The sequence below is a fragment of the Rhododendron vialii genome, chromosome 12a (assembly GCF_030253575.1).
Source record: "Rhododendron vialii isolate Sample 1 chromosome 12a, ASM3025357v1".
Classification (NCBI taxonomy): Eukaryota; Viridiplantae; Streptophyta; class Magnoliopsida; order Ericales; family Ericaceae; genus Rhododendron; species Rhododendron vialii.
The window spans coordinates 3,179,872-3,202,671 of NC_080568.1; the positions used below are offsets into that span (position 1 = coordinate 3,179,872).

At 36.3% G+C, this 22,800-nt stretch overlaps 1 protein-coding gene and 1 non-coding gene across 2 annotated transcripts; both read left to right on the forward strand.

The window, feature by feature from the left end:
- The first annotated feature begins 11,226 nt into the window (after positions 1–11,226).
- On the forward strand, positions 11,227–11,784 carry LOC131311599 (secreted RxLR effector protein 161-like). Its single transcript, XM_058339095.1, has one exon. The coding sequence runs from the start codon at positions 11,227–11,229 to the stop codon at positions 11,782–11,784; it is 558 nt and encodes a 185-aa protein (XP_058195078.1).
- A 2,849-nt stretch (positions 11,785–14,633) lies between these two features.
- Positions 14,634–14,735, forward strand: LOC131312230 (U6 spliceosomal RNA). Its single transcript, XR_009195798.1, has one exon. It is a non-coding gene; the product is annotated as a U6 spliceosomal RNA (small nuclear RNA).
- Positions 14,736–22,800: the final 8,065 nt, after the last annotated feature.

Sequence of the window (22,800 nt, forward strand, 5' to 3'; positions counted from 1 at the left end):
CGCATATGTAGTTTGAGCAATCTTATATGTAGTGAATTGAAATTCTAAATATTGTATAGGATATTAGTTGTTTGGCAAAAATTGGTAAAGATTTTCAGAGAGATTTTTGAAGTAATAAATGGAGAAAAAATCGTGCTCAGAGAGGAGGTGGTTCTCGAAACCCCCCAGTGAACAATGCGATCTCATAGGAAGTCGTGCTGAGAGAGGGTTATTTCTCGGAACCCCAAGTGAGCAAAGTGGGCTTTGTTTGATTGCCGTTTCCTAAAAGGAAAATAATTTTTGCACCTCACTTTTTAATAGATACACTCCAAATTTTTTTCATTTTAGTATGTTTTGAAAATTGTGTTATATGTCATTTTAAGAACTAAAAGATAAATTCTAAAGTGCATTTATGAAAACATGGAGTGCAAAAATCAATGTTCCTTTTAAAAATGGAAAATGCTACCAAGTACAAACTGCATTCAAGACATAGGCTAGTGTGCATAAATAAAAAATTTTGCTGGCTGGTATAAGATGTGTATTATTAATAGATTATCTACCGCATATTAGACCGTTAGCAGCATAATCATTTTAAGATTAACTATTTAACGGTATTTGGAAACTAAAGTGATACAGTATATTTTTCTCATTTCAAGAGTGTTTGCTTTCATTATATTTGAAAATTCTTTTTAACAATTCTTCCACATGAGTTTTTTCAAAAATTTGAAAAACCAAATACTATAGTATTAAAACTATCCCCAACTAATTTCTTCAAAATAAAATTTGCTAAACTTATTACCCAAAACATCAACAGATCCTCAACTTCAATTAAAGGCAATTAATGCCCCATTTGATAAGAGAGAGAGGATGAGTGGGTGGGTGTGGGACCCAAGAGAGAAGCACCTCAAGTCAAGGTGTTATTACCTTTTAATTTTGTTTTATTCTGTTTCCTAGAATCTAAAGTACTGTTTGGCTCCATGGTAAACCACTTTGATTCGAGAATTGTGTCACATTTTACCCTCCCCTAGTGTAGAGCAAATCATCACAAAAAATTGTAGACCAAATTATGACTATAAATCCATCTTTTTTCTAGTTTAGCTCGTCAATTTATAGACTGCCACGTACTCTATCAGACTTTTTGTTTTATATTATGAACCAGATTGAATAAAAATAAATAATCCAAAAATCTGTCTATTTTGAATTATTTTTGTCCTTAAGAGAGTTTTTTCAATGATATTTTTGAATTTTTTTCGTCGAGACAAACCAATAATTCATATAAAAAAGGCCTAAATAATGCGGACAAAAAACTAAATAAAGTCAAAAAAATATTTGGATAGACTTTTTTACTCGGCCGAAAGGGGCCTAACATGGTAATCTACCTACACTTATGTGATGCTCTAATAATGCATCTTTCTCTTGGTGAAATATCATCTCTCACTATGTACTATAAAACTAGGCAATGATTAAATAACCTTTGGGTAATTGATTTTAGTACTCCAGTTTTTGATAACCACACTTCACTATTAGTCTTTCAGTGTTCAAAATACACTTGGCAAAGAATACTAAAAGACAAATATTAGAATGTGATTATCAAAAAGTGGAGTGTCAAAATCATTGCCCATTATCCATGTGGTGGAAAATTATAGTGCAATGGAGTTCTACCTTCTTCCTGCCCCTCTTTTGTTTCTGGATGTTACTTTGGTTATTATTATGATGTGGTTAAGACAAAAGGGTCCCACAAAAAATTCGGTGCTCTATGTACTTCGAAAGCTCGGAGTAAATTTCAAAAAACTAAAGAGTCATTTGGAGTAGTAGTAGTTTTTTTCAAGAGTCAATATGTAGGAGTACAAATTACTGTATGGCCCTTCGTTCTCGTTTTTTTATTTTGCTCTACACTTACATTCTCAATCCTCGTTCTCGTGAATTGTTATAATGAATTAACATAAGCTGTTTTTAAAAGACACTTTTATGCATGCTCTTTTGCTCGAGCATGCGCACTGAATTTTGGCGAAAACTGAAAAGATTTGAGTTTCGAGGACAAAGGGAAGGGCAAGATGAATAATTTGACCGCCTTTAACCAGGAGGAAGCTTCACAAGCTCTTTTCCCTCAGTACACCCCGAGAATTTCTATCTGCAGTTCTTCCTTTATGGATTGGTACAAAATGCAAATGTTATTATTCAAATTTAGGAGATTTAGGCTATGTTTGGAACTCAGGGACAAGAAAGGAAAATTAAAGAATTTTCCCTCCTATTGTTTGGTTAGAAGAGAAAATGAGAAGAAAATAAAGATTTCAAGGGTAGTGAATAGTAAATTTTTTCTCCTATTTTCCTCTCATTTTCCTTCCTTTTTCTTTTCCTTTCCATAAGTTCCAAACGGAGCCTTAGAATCTAGTAATTGTGTATATATATTATGCATGCATATTGCATCAGATTTCTCTCAATTTGATTTACAAATTCTATGTTTTATCGTATCATATATATGATGAATCGAAAATTCTTATTTCTATAGATTCGTACGACTAATAAATAATCGTAATAAAATAGTGTAATGGAGGAAGACATAATAGACAAAAGATGACATGCAATATATATAAGGTTTCTCTTGCAGGTTTTGTTGGTGTGAAGATTGTCTGGTGGCGTCGTTTGGTGTTCATAGTGTTGCTTGGCGACCTTTTGGGCGGTGGTGATTTGGGTGGGGGTTGTTTTTTTGGGTGTTTTTGGGTGTTGTCAATTCGTTGTGTTGTTGCAAAGTGTTTCGTTTCTAGGTTGGTTCTTAGGTAGTTAGAAGCACAGGATTAGCAGACATGTTGGGTGTCGATTGTGATGCATTTTGTTCGTTATGAAGTATGATACTTTGTACTTTCTATCCTTTTAACCTCTGATTAATAAAATTTTCTTTGTCATTCAAAAAAAAGACATGCAATATATATAAAGACGTAGAAAGTGTTATTGGAATCCTTATAAAATTACCAGTAAAAATGAGCCAAAAATTGAATTTATCAAATCCACATTTCTTGCAATGTACCTTTTCCATCTAAAAGCATAAGTATATACTTCAACATGTTTAATTAAGAGAGATCGTGACCAAATTGAAAGCAATTCACATCCGATTCCATTCATGAATTGAAAAATGAACCATTTTAATTCTCAATTGGATTCACGGTTAAGGCATATTCTTGAGATAATTTACTCGCATTCTTGTCCTTCGGATGAATATACGTGATCAGTCATTGTCATTCAACTTCTAGAAAAACATCACCTTTTCTAATATAAGTAGCTTGTTTCGACGTAAAATATTTTACAAGAAAAAACCTCATGTAAAATGAATCCGTCCAATAGTTTGTTTCTTTGCTTTGGATCCATTAATAAAGAGCTTGATATATGCTTTTGTTCTTTAAATGTCACCACGTGTTGTCTTGTAATTCCTTTAAGAATCTATTCGTAAATGTGAGCATTTGAAACATATAGAAATGTTTTGATCTCTCAGAATTTAGAATATAATATTGTACGGCAGAATTCATTAATTAATAGGGCTATGTGACCAAAAGTCAAATCTAATTGCTGTAATCCATTGAGCCATATTGTAAGGGAGTTTTTTTTTTTCCTTTCTTTTATCCCCCAAACTAGACAAAATAGATTGCAAATCAAGAAGTTGAGGGAACAAAATTGTTGCGGATAAAAAAAAAAAAAAAGAAACAAAATTGTTGTTTACATAATTTAAGGACGAAGTAAAAAAAAATGTGAATAGTTTAGAGAATAAAAGCAAAATTAACCCTATTGCATGGACGAAATAGATTGCAAATCAGAAAGTTGAGGGGAATAAATAACTATTTACATAGTCCAGGGACAAGGTAACAAGAAAAAGTGGATAATTTTAGGTGATAAAAACCAAAAAAAAAAAACTCTTTGTAAGCAAAATATTGTGGCTGCAGATCCCGATCTGCTTTGCGGTTCCGCGATCTAATTAAGACTATGCATGGTTAGTGAAATCGATGCCGAGTTGTAGATAAACGAAATGGGTAAAGAGGTATTTGACCCAACGACATCAGAATGCACTTAGCTGCGAGGAGAAAAAAGATCATCAGGAGTTTAACTCCTCTTCCAAGATGTTAATCTAACTATATATTCTATTGGCTTTCGTCGATAACAAGAAAAACTAAATTGGTGTAACGAAAAATGTTAAAGATTTATAATGTCTCTTCAGAAAAGGAAATTTTACTTTTCCCATTGTTTTCTCCTCGTTAAGCCTCCCCTTTTGTCATTTTACTTCTTCTCTTTGCTTGTAAACAATGGGAGAAGTATTTCGTCTTGCTTTTGAATTTCACGTCTCCAACTATACAATTTGATAGCCAAGTATGCCCTATCTCTTGTTTTTCCGCTGACTTGGCGTGGAGACTTTCCCGTCAAGGCTCAGTTGGAAGCATCGATCGTTGGATATTCCTACTATTACGTAATGAATAAAGCCTACCGATTGGAAAAGACTGTATCATATGTTGTAAGAAAAAAAATCATGTACATGCATCAGGGATTGCGTCGGTATCGCGGCTATTGCGTAAATGTTTAGTAAATGGGAAATGTTAGCATACTCATACACACTTATTTGGGGTGTGTACAGTACTACGCATGCACCCCTTAAATCGTATTGAGTTCGTAACATTTAATTTGCACAGAAATTCCTAACATTTGTATAACAGTTCTTAACACATTCGTATAGCAATTCAAAGCATTTGCTTAAAAGTTCATACTATCAAAATAAATCTAATACTAACATATCAAAGAGTGCATATATACCGTACGTACACACCCAAAGAGTGGTGTGTATTGTAAAATTTCTCTGCTCAAATATAAGATGCGTTTACATATTGGGTTTTGATCTATGGTAAACGTACTAAATTGTAAGATATGCATGGTAACGTAGGCAAATCGTAAGATTTATTTGAAAACAAGATACGTTGAGAGATATATATTGTTTTTTTTTTACCTCCAAGACGTATTGATTCATGGCATCTATACGTAACACGTATGCATATCGTAAGATTCGTTCGAAAATAACATATCCGTATTGGTTTTACCTCTAAACATTTCAAACTTTAAGAATTTTAACAAGTACTATTTGAGGTATGATCATACAAGTCACCCTCCCATACCGTCAGAGAAAATCCAAAAACCCTATAGCTACGCAATGTCATGCGCAAATATGCTAATGAGACACAAGTTATTGGCAATTGCATATTTTTCAATTTCCAATAATAAATTGCCACATTAGTACGTTGTATACAGTATCGGACAAACAATTGTGTTTCTAGCCTTGCTCTGTTATCATTGTTGACCTTTGAGGTCATTAGGCAGGGTTTCTATCAATGAAACCTGGAACACCCTGTGTAGGGCTCAGCAGTAGCAATAAAATGGGACAGCGTACAAATATATCTATTCAAGCATAGTATTTTCGTTAACTATATTGTGTATCCCAATCAAATGCTAAGGCCCCATGACTTCACATTTTACCAAGTTGATGATCTCTACTTCCATAATTTCTTTTTCAATAATTACAACTAATCAAGAGGTATAAAAGTCAACATCAAGGTGTGTGATGTGATTTTTTCTCTCCCATCCTCCTCTTTATTAACTACTCCAAGATAGGGTCGTAAATGAACCGAGCAGCTCGCGAGCTCGGCTCGGCTCGTTTATTTAGTAAACGAGTTTATTTAGTAAACGAGCCGAGCTCGAGCTCAAGTTTTCGGGTTTGACTCGTTAAAGGGAGGCTCGACTCGATTAAAGAGTCTCGTTTAGTAAATGACTAAATTCGCATCGTTAAAGCTCGAGCTCAAGTTTTTGGCTTGTTTAGTAAACGAGCCGAGCTCAAACTCGACAAAGCTCGGCTCGACTCGTTTACAGCCCTACGAGTCCAAGATAACAAAAATTAAGAACCAAGATACAAGGTTATCAAATGGTTATTAATTCTTAAAAAATGCTTCAATACCCACTCCATATCTAAGTATAGTATGCACCCCTTGCATCTTAACATTTGTGTAGATATTGATAACAAATTTTTACATTATGTCATCGTATAATTCTCAAATTCATAATTATTAATTAGTATGGTATAAATCTGTGTTTTAATAAATGATTTTTTGCAAAATATTACTATGAATTTAGTTGCGAAATACATGCACCTTCAATTAAGATATAGTATTGTATAGCTGTTCCCTAAAGTCTAAACAAGGGCTGAAAGTCAAATAATTTGAACTTTTGATTAGGAAAAAAACACTACAAGTTACTATAATTAATACAGAGTATTTTTAAAGAAGAGAAGGTAGCTCCACCCAAACCGCACGGAGAAAATTTCAAACAGGGGACAGGCCCGCCCAAGAATTTTTAGTGTCGAAGGCCTAATAAAAATAGGGAATTGATATTCGCGCTCCAAGATTTACTGCAGGCGCTCCACCATTTTGTTTTTACATTGTGATGTTGCCAGCAACATCACAGTGTAAAAACAAAATATACACTGATGTTGTCAGCAACATCACAGTATAAAAACAAAAAGGTGGAGCGTCTGCAGTAAATCTTGGAGCGCGAAAATCAGTTCTCTAAAAATAAAGTATGCCCTTAAAAAGTTGATACTAAACATTTTTTATAACAACAGTCACAATACGAGAAAGCCAAACATTTTGTACAACTATTCTTCGAGTTTTGTGGTGCGCGTTGATTGTCTTCTTTTGAATTCGCAAGTTTTTGGGGTGGGTTTGGGGGGAAACGATTTTGGGGAGGTGTTATTCGGTTGTTTGGGGGAAATGATTTTGGGGATTTAGTGGGTTGGGCACTTGGACTTATGGGATGGTGAATTAGGCTAACTCATTACTTTTAATTGGGCATTTTTTTCGTTCTATTGGACTTAAAAGGAGTCCTACTCAAACCCAAATAGTAAAAATATTAGAGTGCCCCTAAAAATTAAAATTTTTGGGATGCCTAAGGCCCAGGCCTCTTGGGGTTGGGCCGGCCCTGCTTGGAGAAGTATTTATCTTTTTTATCAACAAAAAAATGTATATAGATAAATCGATAAGGGTACACGAGAAAGAGAAACGCGGCAAACCCTAGCTTTATGACCGATCGACAAAGAAACTCATCCAACCAAAGGTTAAATGAGAGAAAAAGAAAACAAAGACCGAACAAAGTCCACTGTAGCCACCATACATCAGAGAAACAAATAAAACCATTGGCCTAGCAACAAGAAGTGACACTAGAGTAGCAGATTGTATCCAACCAAGCAACTGCCGATATAAAAAACAAAAAAACAAAAAAAAACTTCACTGTATATAGCACTTCTCTCCTCGGCAAGCATGACCCTTTTTTTTATCGGCAAAAAAATTTATTAGTAAACTCGATAAAGATACATCGAAGGAAAAAAGACAAGCATCCGCTACAAGCCTACAAGAACGATATATGCAGGCATGCAGCAAGGAGAAAGTCCAAGAGACAAAAAAAAAGGACAAAAAAAAAACGTCCAACAAAAAGTTGATTGGAAGAGCCAAAACTAAAATCTGAGGAACAACGGTCTAAACTCGACAAACCTAGAATCAAAATAGCAGCAGATGCGCAAATAATAACCAAGCATAGTTTTTTTTGTTTTTGTTGGGGAGTATTAAACTAAGGTGTTAAGGAATAAAATAATAGTTTTTTTTTTTTTCTGGTGAATAAATAGTAGGAGTGTTATGGTTAACAGCTATGTAAGTGTTAGATTATTGAATTAGTTCGTTGTACGGAGTTTCATTATTTATCCTTAGTATGTAAATAGTTAATTAGTTAGGACCTCATTGTAGTTGTTGTATCTTGCGTTGTATATATACTCAGTTTAATGAAAATTACCCTAATTTTTGGGTTTTCCACAAATCGATACTGTCGTCTCTTAACTTTACATGGTATCAAAGCAGAGATCCTAACCCTAACGTGGGATTTTCCTTGCACCAATCATGAACAGTGCCTCGCGAACAGTAACCGATGAACAATGTCGCGTGAACAGTACCGATGAACAGTAGCATTCTGCTATATCAACCAGTTTTAGCCCTATTTGCCACTCAGATTTGAAACCTAGAGTTCACCGACAGTCTTCTGGCCCTGTTCGGACCTCCGACCACTGCTTTCCGGCGTCGTCTTCCCTCACCAGAGCTCGCCGGAGTTTTCCAAGTCGTTTCACGTTCAGGTCAGGTACTTTTAGGCTTCCACTGCTGCTATTTGAGTTTGACCGAGTCAGTTTGAGTTGACCCAGTGAGTTTGGGCACCTTTTCTGCAATTTTTGGGTTGGTCTTCTCTTGTTTGCTGCTGGTTGTAGCGTTTTGGCATTTTTTAGTCGATTGTTACTACTATCTCTGGTTAATGGTAGTTGATTGTTCGTGGATTGTTGAAGTTTGGGACCCCAATTGATTGGATATTGCTTATTTTGAGTTGATTCCCTTGATTGAAGTTGTTTTTGGGAATTGTTATTGTCTGGTACTTGTTCACTACCTTCTGTTGATATGGCGGGTAATCCCAACCATGTTACAACTGGCCCTCTTTCTTGAGAGGAGATACAAGCTCTCAGGCGCCTACTAGCTAGGCTTGATACTCTATCCACTATAGCTCCTACCTCCACTGCAGCTTTCTCTACAAGTATTCCAGCTAATGCAACTTCTTTTCCGTGGATCATAGATTCTGGTGCCACAGATCATATAACAGGTCGTTTTTCATTTTTCAACTCCTACTCTACATATTCCGGTAAGGATAAGGTTCGAGTGGCAAATGGATCCCTATCTGGTGTTATTTCAGGGAAAGGTTCCATTCGCTGATCTCCAATCCTTCCTTTTTCTTCAGTTCTTCATGTGCCAAATTTTCCTACTAATCTTCTCTCCGTTAGTAGTCTTACACAATCCTTAAATTGCTCAGTGACCTTTTTCCCTACACATTGTGTCTTTCAGGAACTGGGTACAGAAAAGGTGATTGGCAGTGGTAGATCATGTGATGGCCTTTATTATCTAGAGTCTGCTCCTCGTCTGTCTCCTTCACCCATGCCAAGTGGTTTGGCTCTGCAGGTAGATACGAGTCCAAGTCTCTCCATGTTACATCAGTGGCACCGTAGATTGGGTCATCTATCTTATGAGATTTTAGAAAAACTTTTTCCTAATCTAACTGAACATTGTCATCGGAGTCAGTTTTTTTGTGAAGCCTGTGAGCTTGGAAAACATAAGCGTTCTTTTTATGCACCTATTAACAAAAGAAGTGAGTCCCCGTTTATGATTATTCACACTGATGTCTGGGGGCCCTCTCATGTTACTTCTCTTAAAGGGTATCGTTGGTTTGTCACTTTTATCGACTGTTATTCTCGTGCTACTTGGGTGTTTTTACTTAAATCAAAGAATGAAGTTTTTTCTTGTTTTCGATCTTTTCATGCGATGGTGAGTACTCAGTTTGATGCAAAAATTAAAATTCTCCGTAGTGATAATGGCATTGAGTATATTGATAAAGGTTTTATGGCTTTTCTTGATGAGCGTGGTATTCTGTTTCAGACGACTTGTGTTGACACTCCACAACAAAATGGAGTTGTTGAATGCAAGAATCGTCATTTGGCTGAGGTTGCTCGGTCTCTTTTGTTTACCATGAATGTTCCAAAATTCTTATGGGAAGAAGCCATTTTAACTGCCGCTTATCTTATCAATCGTATGTCATCCAGTGTTCTCAACTTCAGGACTCCCATAGAGTGTCTTCCTAGCAATTATCATGCTATCACTATTCCCCCTAGAGTTTTTGGTTGTGTGTGCTTTGTTCATGCACCCCACCCATTCGGGGGTAAGTTGGATCATAAAACCAATAAGTGTATTTTTGTTGGAAACTCTCCTACCTAGAAGAGCTACAAGTGTTATGATTCACATTCTAGAAAGTTTTTAGTCTCTATGGATGTCACTTTTTGAGAAAGAGAGTCTTTTTATTCCCTCTCCAAGTCATCTCTTCAGGGGGAGTCTAATCAGGAGGAAGAGATGTTTACTATGTATAATCATGGTGAGGGGGAGCACCTATTTTATAATCATGTTGAGGGAGAGAAAGAAATAGTATCTACTGAAGAGGCAACACATGACATGGGCAATGACACTAATGGACTTCCAGCACGGTTGCAAGGTAACTTGAAGACTTATGCTAGACAGAAAGATAGGAAGTCCTCCCATGTGATACCGCTCTATCAATCACCGTTGCCTACTTCAGTTCCAGACTCCTCAGCTGACTCATCTGGTAATGATTCTCCTCTTGTTAATGATTCTCCTCTCTCAGCTGACTTATCTAGTAGTGATTCTTCTCTTATTGAACCTCCTGTTATTGATGATCTTCCTATTGCTATTCGAAAAGAGAAAAGATCATGTACTCTACATCCCATCTCTCAATTTGTGTCTTATGATTGTTTATCTCCTTCATATTATGCCTTTGTTTCGTCACTTTCCTCTATATCTATTCCACAGAATTGGAAGGATGCATTTGTCATACCCGAATGGAAAAGAGCTATGGTAGAAGAGATGACAACTTTGAAAAAGAATGGCACTTGGGAGCTAGTACCACTTCCTAGAGGAAAGAAAGCAGTGGGATGTAAGTGGGTATTTACTGTTAAACAGAATGTAGATGGTACAGTTGATAGATACAAAGCTAGATTGGTCGCCAGAGGGTTCACTCAAACCTACGATATTGACTATGAGGAAACATTTGCTCCAGTAGCAAAGATGAATTCTGTGCGAACTCTACTTTCCTGTGCAGCTAACCTGAATTGGCCACTTCAACAGTTTGATGTAAAAAAATGCATTCCTCCACGGTGATCTGGATGAGGAAGTGTATATGGATATTCCACCAAGTTTTTCTTCCGCTGCAAGTGAGGGAAAGGTGTGCAAATTGAAAAAGGCATTGTATGGTTTGAAGCAGTCACCTAGGGCTTGGTTTGGCAGATTCTCAAAGGCCATGCTGAGTTTCGGCTACAAACAGAGCCATGCTGACCATACTCTATTCATTAAGAGGAGTGATAGTAAGATTGTTGTCCTTATTGTTTATGTTGATGATATAATAATGACAGGTGACGATATGAATGAAATTCATAATTTGAAGTCTCGACTTGCCCAAGAATTTGAGATTAAGGACTTGGGAGCGATGAGATACTTCCTTGGAATGGAAGTGGCAAGATCTGATAGAGGTATTTTTATCTCTCAACAAAAATATATTCTTGATTTTTTGGAAGAAACAGGCATGTTGGGTTGTAAACCTGCAGATTCTCCTATTGAGCTAAATCATCACTTGAGTGGAGATATGGGTGAAGGTACTGATAAGGAGAGGTATCAGCGACTTGTTGGGAGACTGATATATTTAGCTCACACCCGGCTGGACATTACCTATGCAGTGGGTGTAGTTAGCCGGTTTATGCACGATCCTCGTATTTCACACCTGGATGCAGTTTATCGTATTTTGAGGTATCTCCAATCAACTCCAGGAAGAGGAATTCTGTTCTCTAATCATGGTCATTTACGGTTGGAGGCTTTTACTGATGCTGACTGGGTTGGTTTTGTGGATGATAGACGCTTTACCTCTGGCTACTGTACCTTTATTGGAGGGAATTTGGTTACTTGGCGAAGTAAAAAACAATTAGTGGTTGCTAGATCGGCAGAGTATAGAGCCATGGCTCATGGTGTTTGCGAGCTGTTGTGGCTCCAAACCTTGTTGCGTGATTTGGGTTTCATTGACAGTGGTCCCATGAAACTCTACTGTGATAATAAGGCTGTTATAAACATTGCTCATAATCCTGTTTAACATGATAGAACGAAGCACATTGAGATTGACAGACACTTCATCAAGGAGAAACTGAGCGAGGGTTCGATATGTATGCATTTTGTGAGATCTGGAGATCAGTTGGCTGATATATTCACAAAGGGACTTGGCAGCAAGAGTTTCCACCCTATTGCATTCAAGTTGGGCTTTGTTGAAAAATGTATGCATTATAATTTGTGAAAATTTATATGCATCTCTATTAATTATTTTGATAATTAATTCAATGATATTTTTATTCGGCAAATACAAAATTATCGAAAAGTCGATTCCCGAATTAAATATTTTCGTGACCTTGAAATATAGCATAAAGTCTCTTGGATTCATGATTTATATTTACAAAGACTTTATTGAGCTCAATACATGCTTTAACGGATTTATTTAGATGAAATTGTGAGCCACGGGTTGACGAACCGGCTGACAAGCCGGCTGTCTGAACAGAAAGTTGTGACAACCGGAAACCATCGGACGACCACCCGGATGACCACTCTGTTAACGGCTAGTTCTAACGGCTAGTTCCAACGGCTAGTTCCAACGGCTAGTTCTAACGGCTAGTTCCAACGGCTAGTTCTAACGGCTAGTTCCAACGGCTAGTTCCAACGGCTAGGAAGCATATGGATGGCTATATAAGGCATCAAGAACTCATTAATGAGAAGACACACAAGCTACAACATTCCATATTATTGCAAGAGCAAATTCTCAAAAGATCAAAGCCAAAAATTCTCATTGTTCTTCCACTTTCATATTATTCTTGAGAGAAAATTTGTACAAGTCGTGAGCGATAATTTTCATACCTTCTTCACATACTTGTATTTCCTAAGTGAGTGTTTGAGTCAAACACTTGAAAGCTTAGAAGACCAAATTCGGGTTGGAATTTGGGTGTTATTGTTTTTGAGAAGTTTTCGGAGAAAATTCTTGCGGTTGTGCTAGCTCCTCGGGAAAGCTAGAGGCATTCGGTTCTTGTAAGCACCCGCAAGACTTACAAGTTGTAATCTTTTAAAGATTAGTCTAACCTTCAAGTAATTGCTTGAGGAGAAGTGGAGTAGGGCCGGACCGTGGACAAATCCGGACCGAACCACTATAAACGGGTTCTATCTCTCTATCTCTCTATTTTGATTGCATACTTATTGTTTGCATATATTGTTAGAGATAAATTTTTATTGGTAATTATTACTAGCAATCCTATTCACCCCCCCTCTAGGTTGCATAATTTGGGTAACAGGCTTGATTGATATCCTCGCACCAACTTGAGGGGGAGTGTTAGATTATTGAATTAGTTCGTTGTACGGAGTTTTATTATTTATCCTTAGTATGTAAATAGTTAATTAGTAAGGACCTCATTGTAATTGTTGTATCTTGCGTTGTATATATACCCAGTTTAATAAAAGTTACCCTAATTTTTGGGTTTTCCACAAATCGATACTGTCGTCTCTCAACTTTACATATTGGGATTTGTCCCACATCGGTTAAATATCTCCTCCAAAACTAGTATATGAGCTTGGACAACCTCTCCACTCTTTGCCAATTGGTTTGGAGTTGGATGCTTTAACATGGTATCAGAGCTAGAGTTTCGGAGGCTTTTTCCCTTTGTTTGTGCCATAGTTGCACTTTATTTCATTGTGATTCGTGTGTTCCGAATCCTTTGTTAACCTCTTCACGTGCGAGTCAGGGGTCGCACGTGCAGGGGAGTATTGGCATTTGTCCCACATCGGTTGAATATCTCCTCCAAAATTAGTATATGAGCTTAGGCAGCCTCTCCACTCTTTGCCAATTGGTTTAGAGTTGGATGCTTTAACACTTGGTAACAACAAAAACAGTTTTGGCATTATCATTTCTCAATATTTATTTAAATAATAAGACCAAAATATTCGTGTTCATGAACAAGGTTTAAATACCTTTGTCAATCAAAGATTCAAAATAACCAAAATGCATGCTCTTGTATTTCAAATGACTAGAATACCCAGTCTATAAAAATGATCAAAATAAAGTACCTCACTTTACTTGCTTCAACTATTCTAACCATTCTTTTCATTTTTATATATGTTTGGGACTAATTATAAAAATAAGGGGATTTTGTTCATTTTCGCAGACATTTTATATGTTCATGTTTGTACGCAGATTAAGATAGACCAAATCAAATCGAGCCTTAAGTCAATCAATTTGGATTGGCCACATGGATTAATAATTCATTGTCTCCAGTGAGGTTTTTCGACAACACCTCCGTGAAACTCAAAACTTTTGAATCTTTTTGTATTAAAATCTCTAAAGTCAATTTCGGTCTACCACTCCTTCGAGTGTTACCCATAACTATATTACTTATCCTCGCTATCACGTCGGTTGATCTACGATAGACATGATATTTTAGTCAGGAAAGTTAGATATAAGTATATATATAAGTATAATTATATTACAAGCGTATTTTGCTCATTTTGCTATGTTAGTATAATATATTATGCATGAAACAAACAATAGAAGAACAGTCTACGTTTGACAACCAAGCACTGACAGTTAATTTATTTTCAAACATATTATTGTTTCGGAAAAAGATTATTAAATAGTCTTTGAGTGACGACCGAGCATTGGAAAACAAATTTTTTTTAACATACTTCTGTTACGGAAAATAACAATTCAGAAATAAACCGAGCATAAATGAGAAAACTGTGAAAGCTTGCAGGCACAGCTATCTAGAGAGAGAGAGAGAGAGAGAGAGAGAGAGAGAGAGAGAGAAAAAAGAGAGAGAGACTTGTGCTTTAATAGTGTAGCTAATTGTCCCACATCGTTTTAGTGGAAGAACTATTAAAAGGATTAATAGAGAGGCAAGTAAAAGAAAGGGTGTCCCTTCGAGGATATCTGATAAAATTGAAATATTACAAAGAGATTAGCATGATCCCTGCGCAAGGATGACACGAATAAATTGAGAAATGATTGTGAATTTTTTTGTCGTCTCTGAGAGAGAGAGAGAGAGAGAGAGGAGTTTTGAAAATAGAAAAATAATGCATGATATCTTTTTAAAAATAATAAGAAAAATTATGATTTGAACGCTATAAATACATATTTTACATAATCATTTATAGGAATTGAATTAAAAGCCCCCGTGATTTTCATATTGCAAAACCGTAAATGTAAGAATCACTAATATGATATCAACACTATACCTTCTTCATTGTGTGCCTCGGCACCCCCCTTGGCATGAAGTGCTTAGCATCACCGGGTTCTACACAATCTACATTAAAAAAAAATTTGGGGGTGTAGAATATTAATTAGGGGCACTATTAATTAATACTAATTTAATAGGGTCAAATATATAAATTAAGTTCCAAACCCATCACAATAATATAAATTATAGAGCATTCCTCACTCCCGCCGCCCTTGCTTGTTAGTGTCCCAACAAAGCACGAAAAACTCATATATTTGGGTCTTCCTCTTAAGCTCTTTAATTTGCAGATGGAGACGTTTTGAGAATAAAAAAAAGGTTAAGGGAAGGACCATTGACAAGTGTGTCCCAATTACATTACAAAGCACATATTCGGTCATGAGAGAGAGAGAGAGAGAGAGAGAGAGAGAGAGAGATCCCACCAAATTAATCATAACAATTTCACATACTTTTGGGATCATTTCTCATAAGCTCTATAACTACTAGCATACTTTGTTCCAAAATGTTTGTTCGGTTCACAAAACAAAAACTTAAAAATTGACACTTACTAAGAAATAACCCAAAACAGAATAGTGGACTATTATTTGGCGACGGAGGGAGAACGTATTTTAATAAATTAAAAGAAACTCATCAATATATAGTAAATTCTTGATTTATTTTTTTACATTTTTATCGAAGAGATTTTATTATCTTAAGTTTTTATTTTGCGGATCGAACAAATATTATCGGACGGAGGAAGTAAAAAAAAGATGGTAGCAGCATATACCAAACAAGCGTAAGGGACTAGGACATTCCGCCAATTGGAAAAAGGTTGATGAAATGCTAACATCACCGCAGAGGAATATAAAAAAGCCTAAATGCTCTCTCAAAGTGCCTTCTAATTTGTTCTTCTTTAATGTTTTTCTACTCTAATTAGTACTTTAATTAGGACTCCGTACTACTTTTCTAAAGTTTATTTTTTTGTTGCCGGCCGCCATTTTACGACTCTTATTTTTGGTGCCAAATTTCATGGAAACGATCAAGGATGGAGTCAATGAAAAAACAAGTGATAGTGGTTGCCACGGCAACGATGTTTAATAAACTCACTTACTTTATCAATATTTCAATTTTTACTATCGTATTATATACGTCCGTCATCTCTAGAATTTAACGAAAAAGGTTTTTTTAATAGTAACATGTCAATGTCATTGAATCAAAGTCATGAAGCAAGAGCACCCCTAGCTAAAAATGGTCCCTTTCCATGAACCAATGCTAGCCAATTGGAGCACAATTCTTTTAGGTTACCAGAGTAAACAATTTAGAGCATGTTTCATACTCCAACATAACTTCTTCTTCTTCTTCTTTTTTATATAATCGGATGTTCGGGCCAACTTACGTGTATCTCCAAACGAAACTTTTTAAAATTGAAAGATCGTGAATTACTCAGTTTGAAAGTGTTACTATTGCTATATATTAGCCTCATATAATAAATTAGGCAAACGCCGTTCAAAAAATAAATAAATAAAAATTAGGCAAACTGATCACTTTGACCCCTATTGGTTTGGGTTATGTGCAAATTGACCCGTTGACATTAATTTTTTTACCACCTAATCAGATTGTGATTTGTAGACCAATGTGCACCATCAAAGATCAATTTTCCATGATAAATTTTGGCATCGCAGAGTAATAGACTCGAATAGGAATTTAGGCCAAAGTGACTTGCAACAGTTTATCATATGGAGTACATATTTGCCACTTCTAAGTGTTTGTTTAATCCTGAGAGCCGGCAAAACCTTATTGCTATTTTTCAACCTAATAATCACTTCATACATGCAAAACCTAAGTTTAGTTCTTAATTAGTGAAACAGCTGTATTTTTCTTGCTCAGCAAAGAAAGAGATTTATTAATCTTTGTGAATCAAACCGGCCCAAGAAAGAGAATTTTCTTTTTAAAGAAAAAAAAGAATATGGAATTAGTCCACTAATTGCTGTATTCAGAGGATGAAAATTAGATGTCTAATATTTTGTAATTCAACCGACTTTCTAATTATTGTGAATCAAACCGGCCCAAATTAGAGGGTAGTGTTGGTGCAATTCTAAATAAATTGGAACCCTACTGTGATTCTTTTCTTCTTTTTTTCTTTCGGTCACTTGTTAGAAGAATCTACATTTTTCAAACCCTAATCCAACTCGTCGCAAAATGCATCGATTTTCTATTCATAGACATAGTTGAAACTACAATCTCCCTGCACAGTACCTAGAGCTGCGTAAACAACCACTCAACCGTTAAATTAGAACCTAGTTCAAGAAAAAGTAAGTGTTTCTGAAGCACCGCGTGCTGCGTGCCCTTCCCCACAGGGCCTTCAGCTGCTACTGAATAGAACGGATTCACTGCGAATCGATGTGGGTGCACTCCATCGCAAATTACGTAACACCTCCACGTTAACGTGTGATTAAAAAAAGGCTCTAAAGCATCACGTACGTAGCCATGCTCATGCTCTAGGATCACTTAACAATCACTCCTAGTTAACTTAGATGCTCCTGAAAATATCAACCAAAGGATAAGTGGGGCAGTACCCATTAACCAGGGGTTTGGGGACTACCTAACCTTTTCCCACTTTTCCAAGCCCTCATGCATGATTGATGAATATAATAGTGCTAAAAATGGGCAGAACCTTGTTATATAAAAAATAAAATAAAATAAAATAAAAACATATTTTTAAGTTTGAATAACTCAGGATTTTACAACAAACATTCCACTAAACAAAGAGAAAAAGTGATGAAGTTTAATGTAATGTTGGATCACTGAGAGGCGTATTACGTGGCATCCATGCCAAATTCAATAATGTTAAAAAAAAATGGGCTCTCTTTAATTTGATGCTTTGTAACAGTTGGAGATGGGCTCCACATTGTTGCTAGCTCCGGAAGCATTTCCAGCATTTTGTGATGTCTCCAATTAAGGCTATATATTCATGTAGGCCTGCAAATGAGCCGAACCGCTTACGAGTAGCTCAAAGTTTGGTTTGAGAAAAGTTCGTTCGAATTCGATTTGAAAGATAAACTAATGAGCTCGAGCTACCAGCAGCTTGGATTGTTTTCTAAACGACTCTGAGCCCGAGCTACCGCAACTGGCTCGCAAGCCTACCATTTTTTTAGTGAGCTGAGTTTGAACAACCCAAAGCTCGACTCAACTCGGCTCGTTTAAGGCTTCATGCAATGGGACTAATTGTTTGAATCTTGAAATTGTAAGGGAATTTTTGATAGAAGAAGATAAGAAAAAAGAAGGGGATAAAGAGGGTGGAACCTTAGTCACACAATGGGGTGCGGGTGCGTGAGCGGGAGAGAGAGCGCAAAAGCGCCTTTCGTAAACATTTCATTCCATACTACTAAAATTCGCAAGTGTGAGGATTGAGTGCAAGTGCGTGAATAGTTTTGAAGGATTTGAACAATCAATCGAGCTCATGGACCAACATGGGCTTTGTTTGGATAATGCGCCTAGCCCCTGTAGTTCAGAGGTTACTTTCATCCTTGGGCCGGGCTGGCCCAGCGACTTCAGTACGGCAGCCTTCTAATCTTGAAAAGATGATTCGGTTTTGCTATTCCCAATTCACTGGGCTGACAATAAGCATACTAGAAAACAAAAAAAACACGTATTTCTGTTTACTTTTTACATCCTTTAATACACATTCACACACTTACTATTGTCAACCCATTTGGTTGATTTTAGAATTTTCCAAGATGATTTATAACACAAATGATAAGTAGTGTAAATGATAATAGTGTACTACTCTTCTCTCTCGCGAGCACTCTTCATCTCTGCTGACTTAAGCATTGGAGCACGGACAACACTTTTGGGATTTTTGTCCATTTCACCCAAACTAGTACTTGGATTTTAGTGGTGAGCTAGCTCAATCAAGGCATTGTGCATGGTTTTAAATTCACCACCGCCGATTTTACTCCACTCGATCAACAGAATACATTAGCTTTCACAAATCCTTTGGCGCGGGGTTATCGTTTTTGTTCTTACAACAAATTTCTTCATAAATTTGAGATCCAAGCACTACTTAAAAGGGATCCATGCATAATCAGGATCTTTTGAAATGTTGGCAACAAAATGGGTGAGGACCTACTATATGTACAAGCATGGTCATTATTATTCTGGAGAGCTAAGCAATCGGTTGACTCTCAATCATTGTGGTTTCAGTGAAGGAAAAGGCAAAAGGGACCTTAATTACCCCAAGTAAGAGAAGAAATCATCCACTTTGCAACTACATACATAATCATAACATGCAACATTTATAGGAGAAATTACGGGGTGGTTTTAGGGTATCGCCACGTAGTACATCAGAATCTCTTTAACATCATACATTTTTGCAGGATTCGCCACTAAGTGATACCGGATTTGGAAAATAGAAGGAAGAAAAAAGTAAAAGATAATGGGATAAATCTCACCACCCAAGATAAAAGGCAACGGGGTATGTACAGTTTTACACCACCCAAGAATTTAACGAAGGATACAGGGCTGGATAATTGTATGTACTCGCCACTCTAAAGAATCCACCTCAGAGATACGAGCAAACAAGAAGAACTAATCTTGTCACAAGTCACAAGCTAATTCAATTCAACTCAACTCTCTACATTCCATTCCTAGTGAAGGATTATATAGGACACTCTTGGAACATCCCTCCAAGCATAGGTCAAATAAACTTAGATTTTCAAGATTATAATTTAATGAAAATAGAGATAGTTGATTACTAAAAACTCAGAAAACTTCTTTAGAAGAACTTAAAAGACACCTAGGAACTTAATTAGACTCTTCGATATTCAATGACTTTTTGAATAACTTCAAGAACTTTGACAGGCAACACTAAGTGCATGTATGGAGGTATGTGAAGTGTCCCCGTTCCAGAACACCTTCTTAAAAAATAAGTACTTACTTCACATTTCAAACTCAAAAATAATGTAAATGAAAAATAATTTTTTTATTTTTTTTTCACCGTATAAAAGATCTTATCGAGATCTTTCAAACAAGATCGATCCATATTGCTAGAAAATTATTTGCGTAAACACATTATTTTTAAGCTTGAAATTGTCTTCTTAAAAAATAAGCACTTATTTGGAGTTCAGGAACGGGCTTTGAGGTATTGGCGCACTTATCCACATAACAAATTAGGTCAAGCCTAAAACGTCAAATGTTCGCAAATCTCGTACAATGCTAGAAAACCGTGTTATTCCCCCGTAAATGGAGTTGTGAGGGTTGTGAAAAAGGCATATCATATTCCGCCAACTTGAATTGGAGCTAGACAACTCACGACAAATGCACCCAAAAAAGTTTTTTAACAAAAGTTTTTTATAAGGCATATCGTATATTTAATTTGATTAAAAATGCGATTCGTTAGGCCCGGCCCTATACTTTTGGAGGCCTAGGCCTACTCGCAACATAGAACCCTATCAATTTTCGGTATACCAATCATTTCTGTGATTTTGCGTAATAAGGATTACCATAAATATTTATTTGTGTACCAATTGGCAAGTTTCATGTGGTGTCTTTGTGGTAACAAGACGTGTAAACTCGTTTTTTTTTTTTTTTTCCCTCGGTCCGAATCTCAATATGCAAAATCTCATGAAGGCGGCACTTTTTCAATCATCTACGGTGTACCCATTAAAAACGAAAATGAAGAGCCCAAGACTTGAACCCCGATCTTCGGCAACAGGGACCAATTACTTACAGCTGGTACACAATTTTGAGGCTATTCGGTCAAAAAGTCGGGGGGCCCAGGTGGCGACCTCTCGATTCGTAATACTCCAGCGCTTTCAGGTGGCATTACGATCTAGAGTCGTAGACGATTTTTTCTTTTAAAAGAGACATCTGAAGTGAGAGCGACTTCCTATCATCCAACTGAGAAGTCTCATAATTGGCTGGCACCTAGCTACCATACTTCCACAGTACACATCTTTGGCAACTCTCAAGACACACACATAAGACGCAAAAGAAATTGACAGTGTCCCAAAATAGGAGTAGTTGTTTTGGGCCATCAAGAACTTTTTTCTTTTCTTCTTTTCACTTTCAAATGTCCAAGAAAAACACAGTACCAAAACATATGTGGTACTTGGCAATCAGAACAAAAGATGAAAATGACTCGAAGGAAATGACAAAAAAATAGAAAGTTTCCTTAATTTCTTCAATGTTGTTGCAGAAAATATGCTTCAAAACTCGAGAAAATGCGGTTCGTATGAACAAATATTGACGGGAATGGTTGCACATCGGGCAACACGAAGCTACGATCCACCAATTTTAACGCTCTTAACATCTTAGGAAACTAGAATTAATTAACTTTGATCCACGTTCCTAGCGAAATATGTAAGAAGTTATCGTATTCGAGTGAATGTGGTGGAACATTTTATCCATATATACATCCAACTCCAAAAAGGACGCACAACACCAATATTTAATGGACACTTAACTTGGCTGCTAACTTGACTCCCAATTTATTTTTGGGAGTTAAGTAACTTTCGACTCTGCTTTTAACTCTAATGGATTAGCCAAAGTAGCTCCTACATTTGGCTCTTAAGCGCTTTGTTAACTTTACAGAATCCTCCAAGGGTGCGTTTCACTAACTAAAACAAGTACTTATTTTTTGAATTAAAGGTAATGTATTGTGAAAGAATAACCTATCTTATAAAACAAGAAATAAATGTTTAAAAAATAAGAACCTTAGCGAAACGTAAACTATAACCGACAAGTTAGCTAATACTATAGTAACAATGTCTTATCTGACAAAATAGACCCTAATTATGCTTTCGTGTGAAATACTTCTTTATAAAAAGCAAATTTTAGAGAGGCTATATTGGAATCTGATTCCCCTTGGGCCTAAGCATGACTACATCAAGTTGGCCTGGTTACTCACTCTACGTGTATTGGGCTCAGGACAACTCCATGCACATTTACGGAGGAGCACATGCCTTGCCTATACTGGAAAAGTCCAAGAAATAGTGACCTAATTCCATTGGACATGGTGATCCTCCGGTAATAGTCGAGATGCGCAAAATTAAAGCTTCGCCTGGACACTTGAGTTGTAAAAAAAAATTCCCTTCCCTCGGACACAGGTTAATGACCGGTTAATTTGCCCTCAGGCTTCGTTCTTGTAAATTTTATTGTCTAAATTTTTTTTCGGTATTTTTTACTTTTCATAACTTTTTGATTTGCTTTTTGTCATAATTTTTAAGATTAATCATTCATCTCATTGAGATGAATCTGAAAAGTATAAAAATGTGAATCAGTGTTGAAAAAAGTTCACTTTAGACCCCAAAAAAATAGCTGTTTGATATTTTTTTTCTTTAGTGATTTTTTTTTTTTTTGCTTTTGGTTATAATTTTTTACTTTTTAGACTCCTCTCATTAATACAAATGATTAATCCAAAAATATGACGTGAATCTAACATAAATTTAGAAGAAGACGAGCAAAACACACCAAACAAAGTAGAGGAAAAAAGTTTACAAGAACAAGCCTCAATGTCAACAAGCTTTTTTTAGCTCAATATGTGTACATGTGTAGACACCCCAATTTAGAAATCCTGGACACCTTTTAAGTCTCCAATGATGATAAACAAAGCATGATCTAAACCTTTTGGAGCACTACCTTTCGAAAACCGTAGACAAATGGCCGATAAGCTTCCCAATAATGAAAACGTGCCTTGAAAGCTTCAAATAATGCACTTTGTACTCAAAGGAGTGAGGAAACACCTTAGAACTAGGTATGAGCATGCCAAGTGACACTTAGAATGAGTGAGTACGTGTTTTGGCCAACGTGGCACCAATGGTCTTTGGTTTAGTCTGCTTTCAACCCATTTTTCATAAATAAAACCTCTC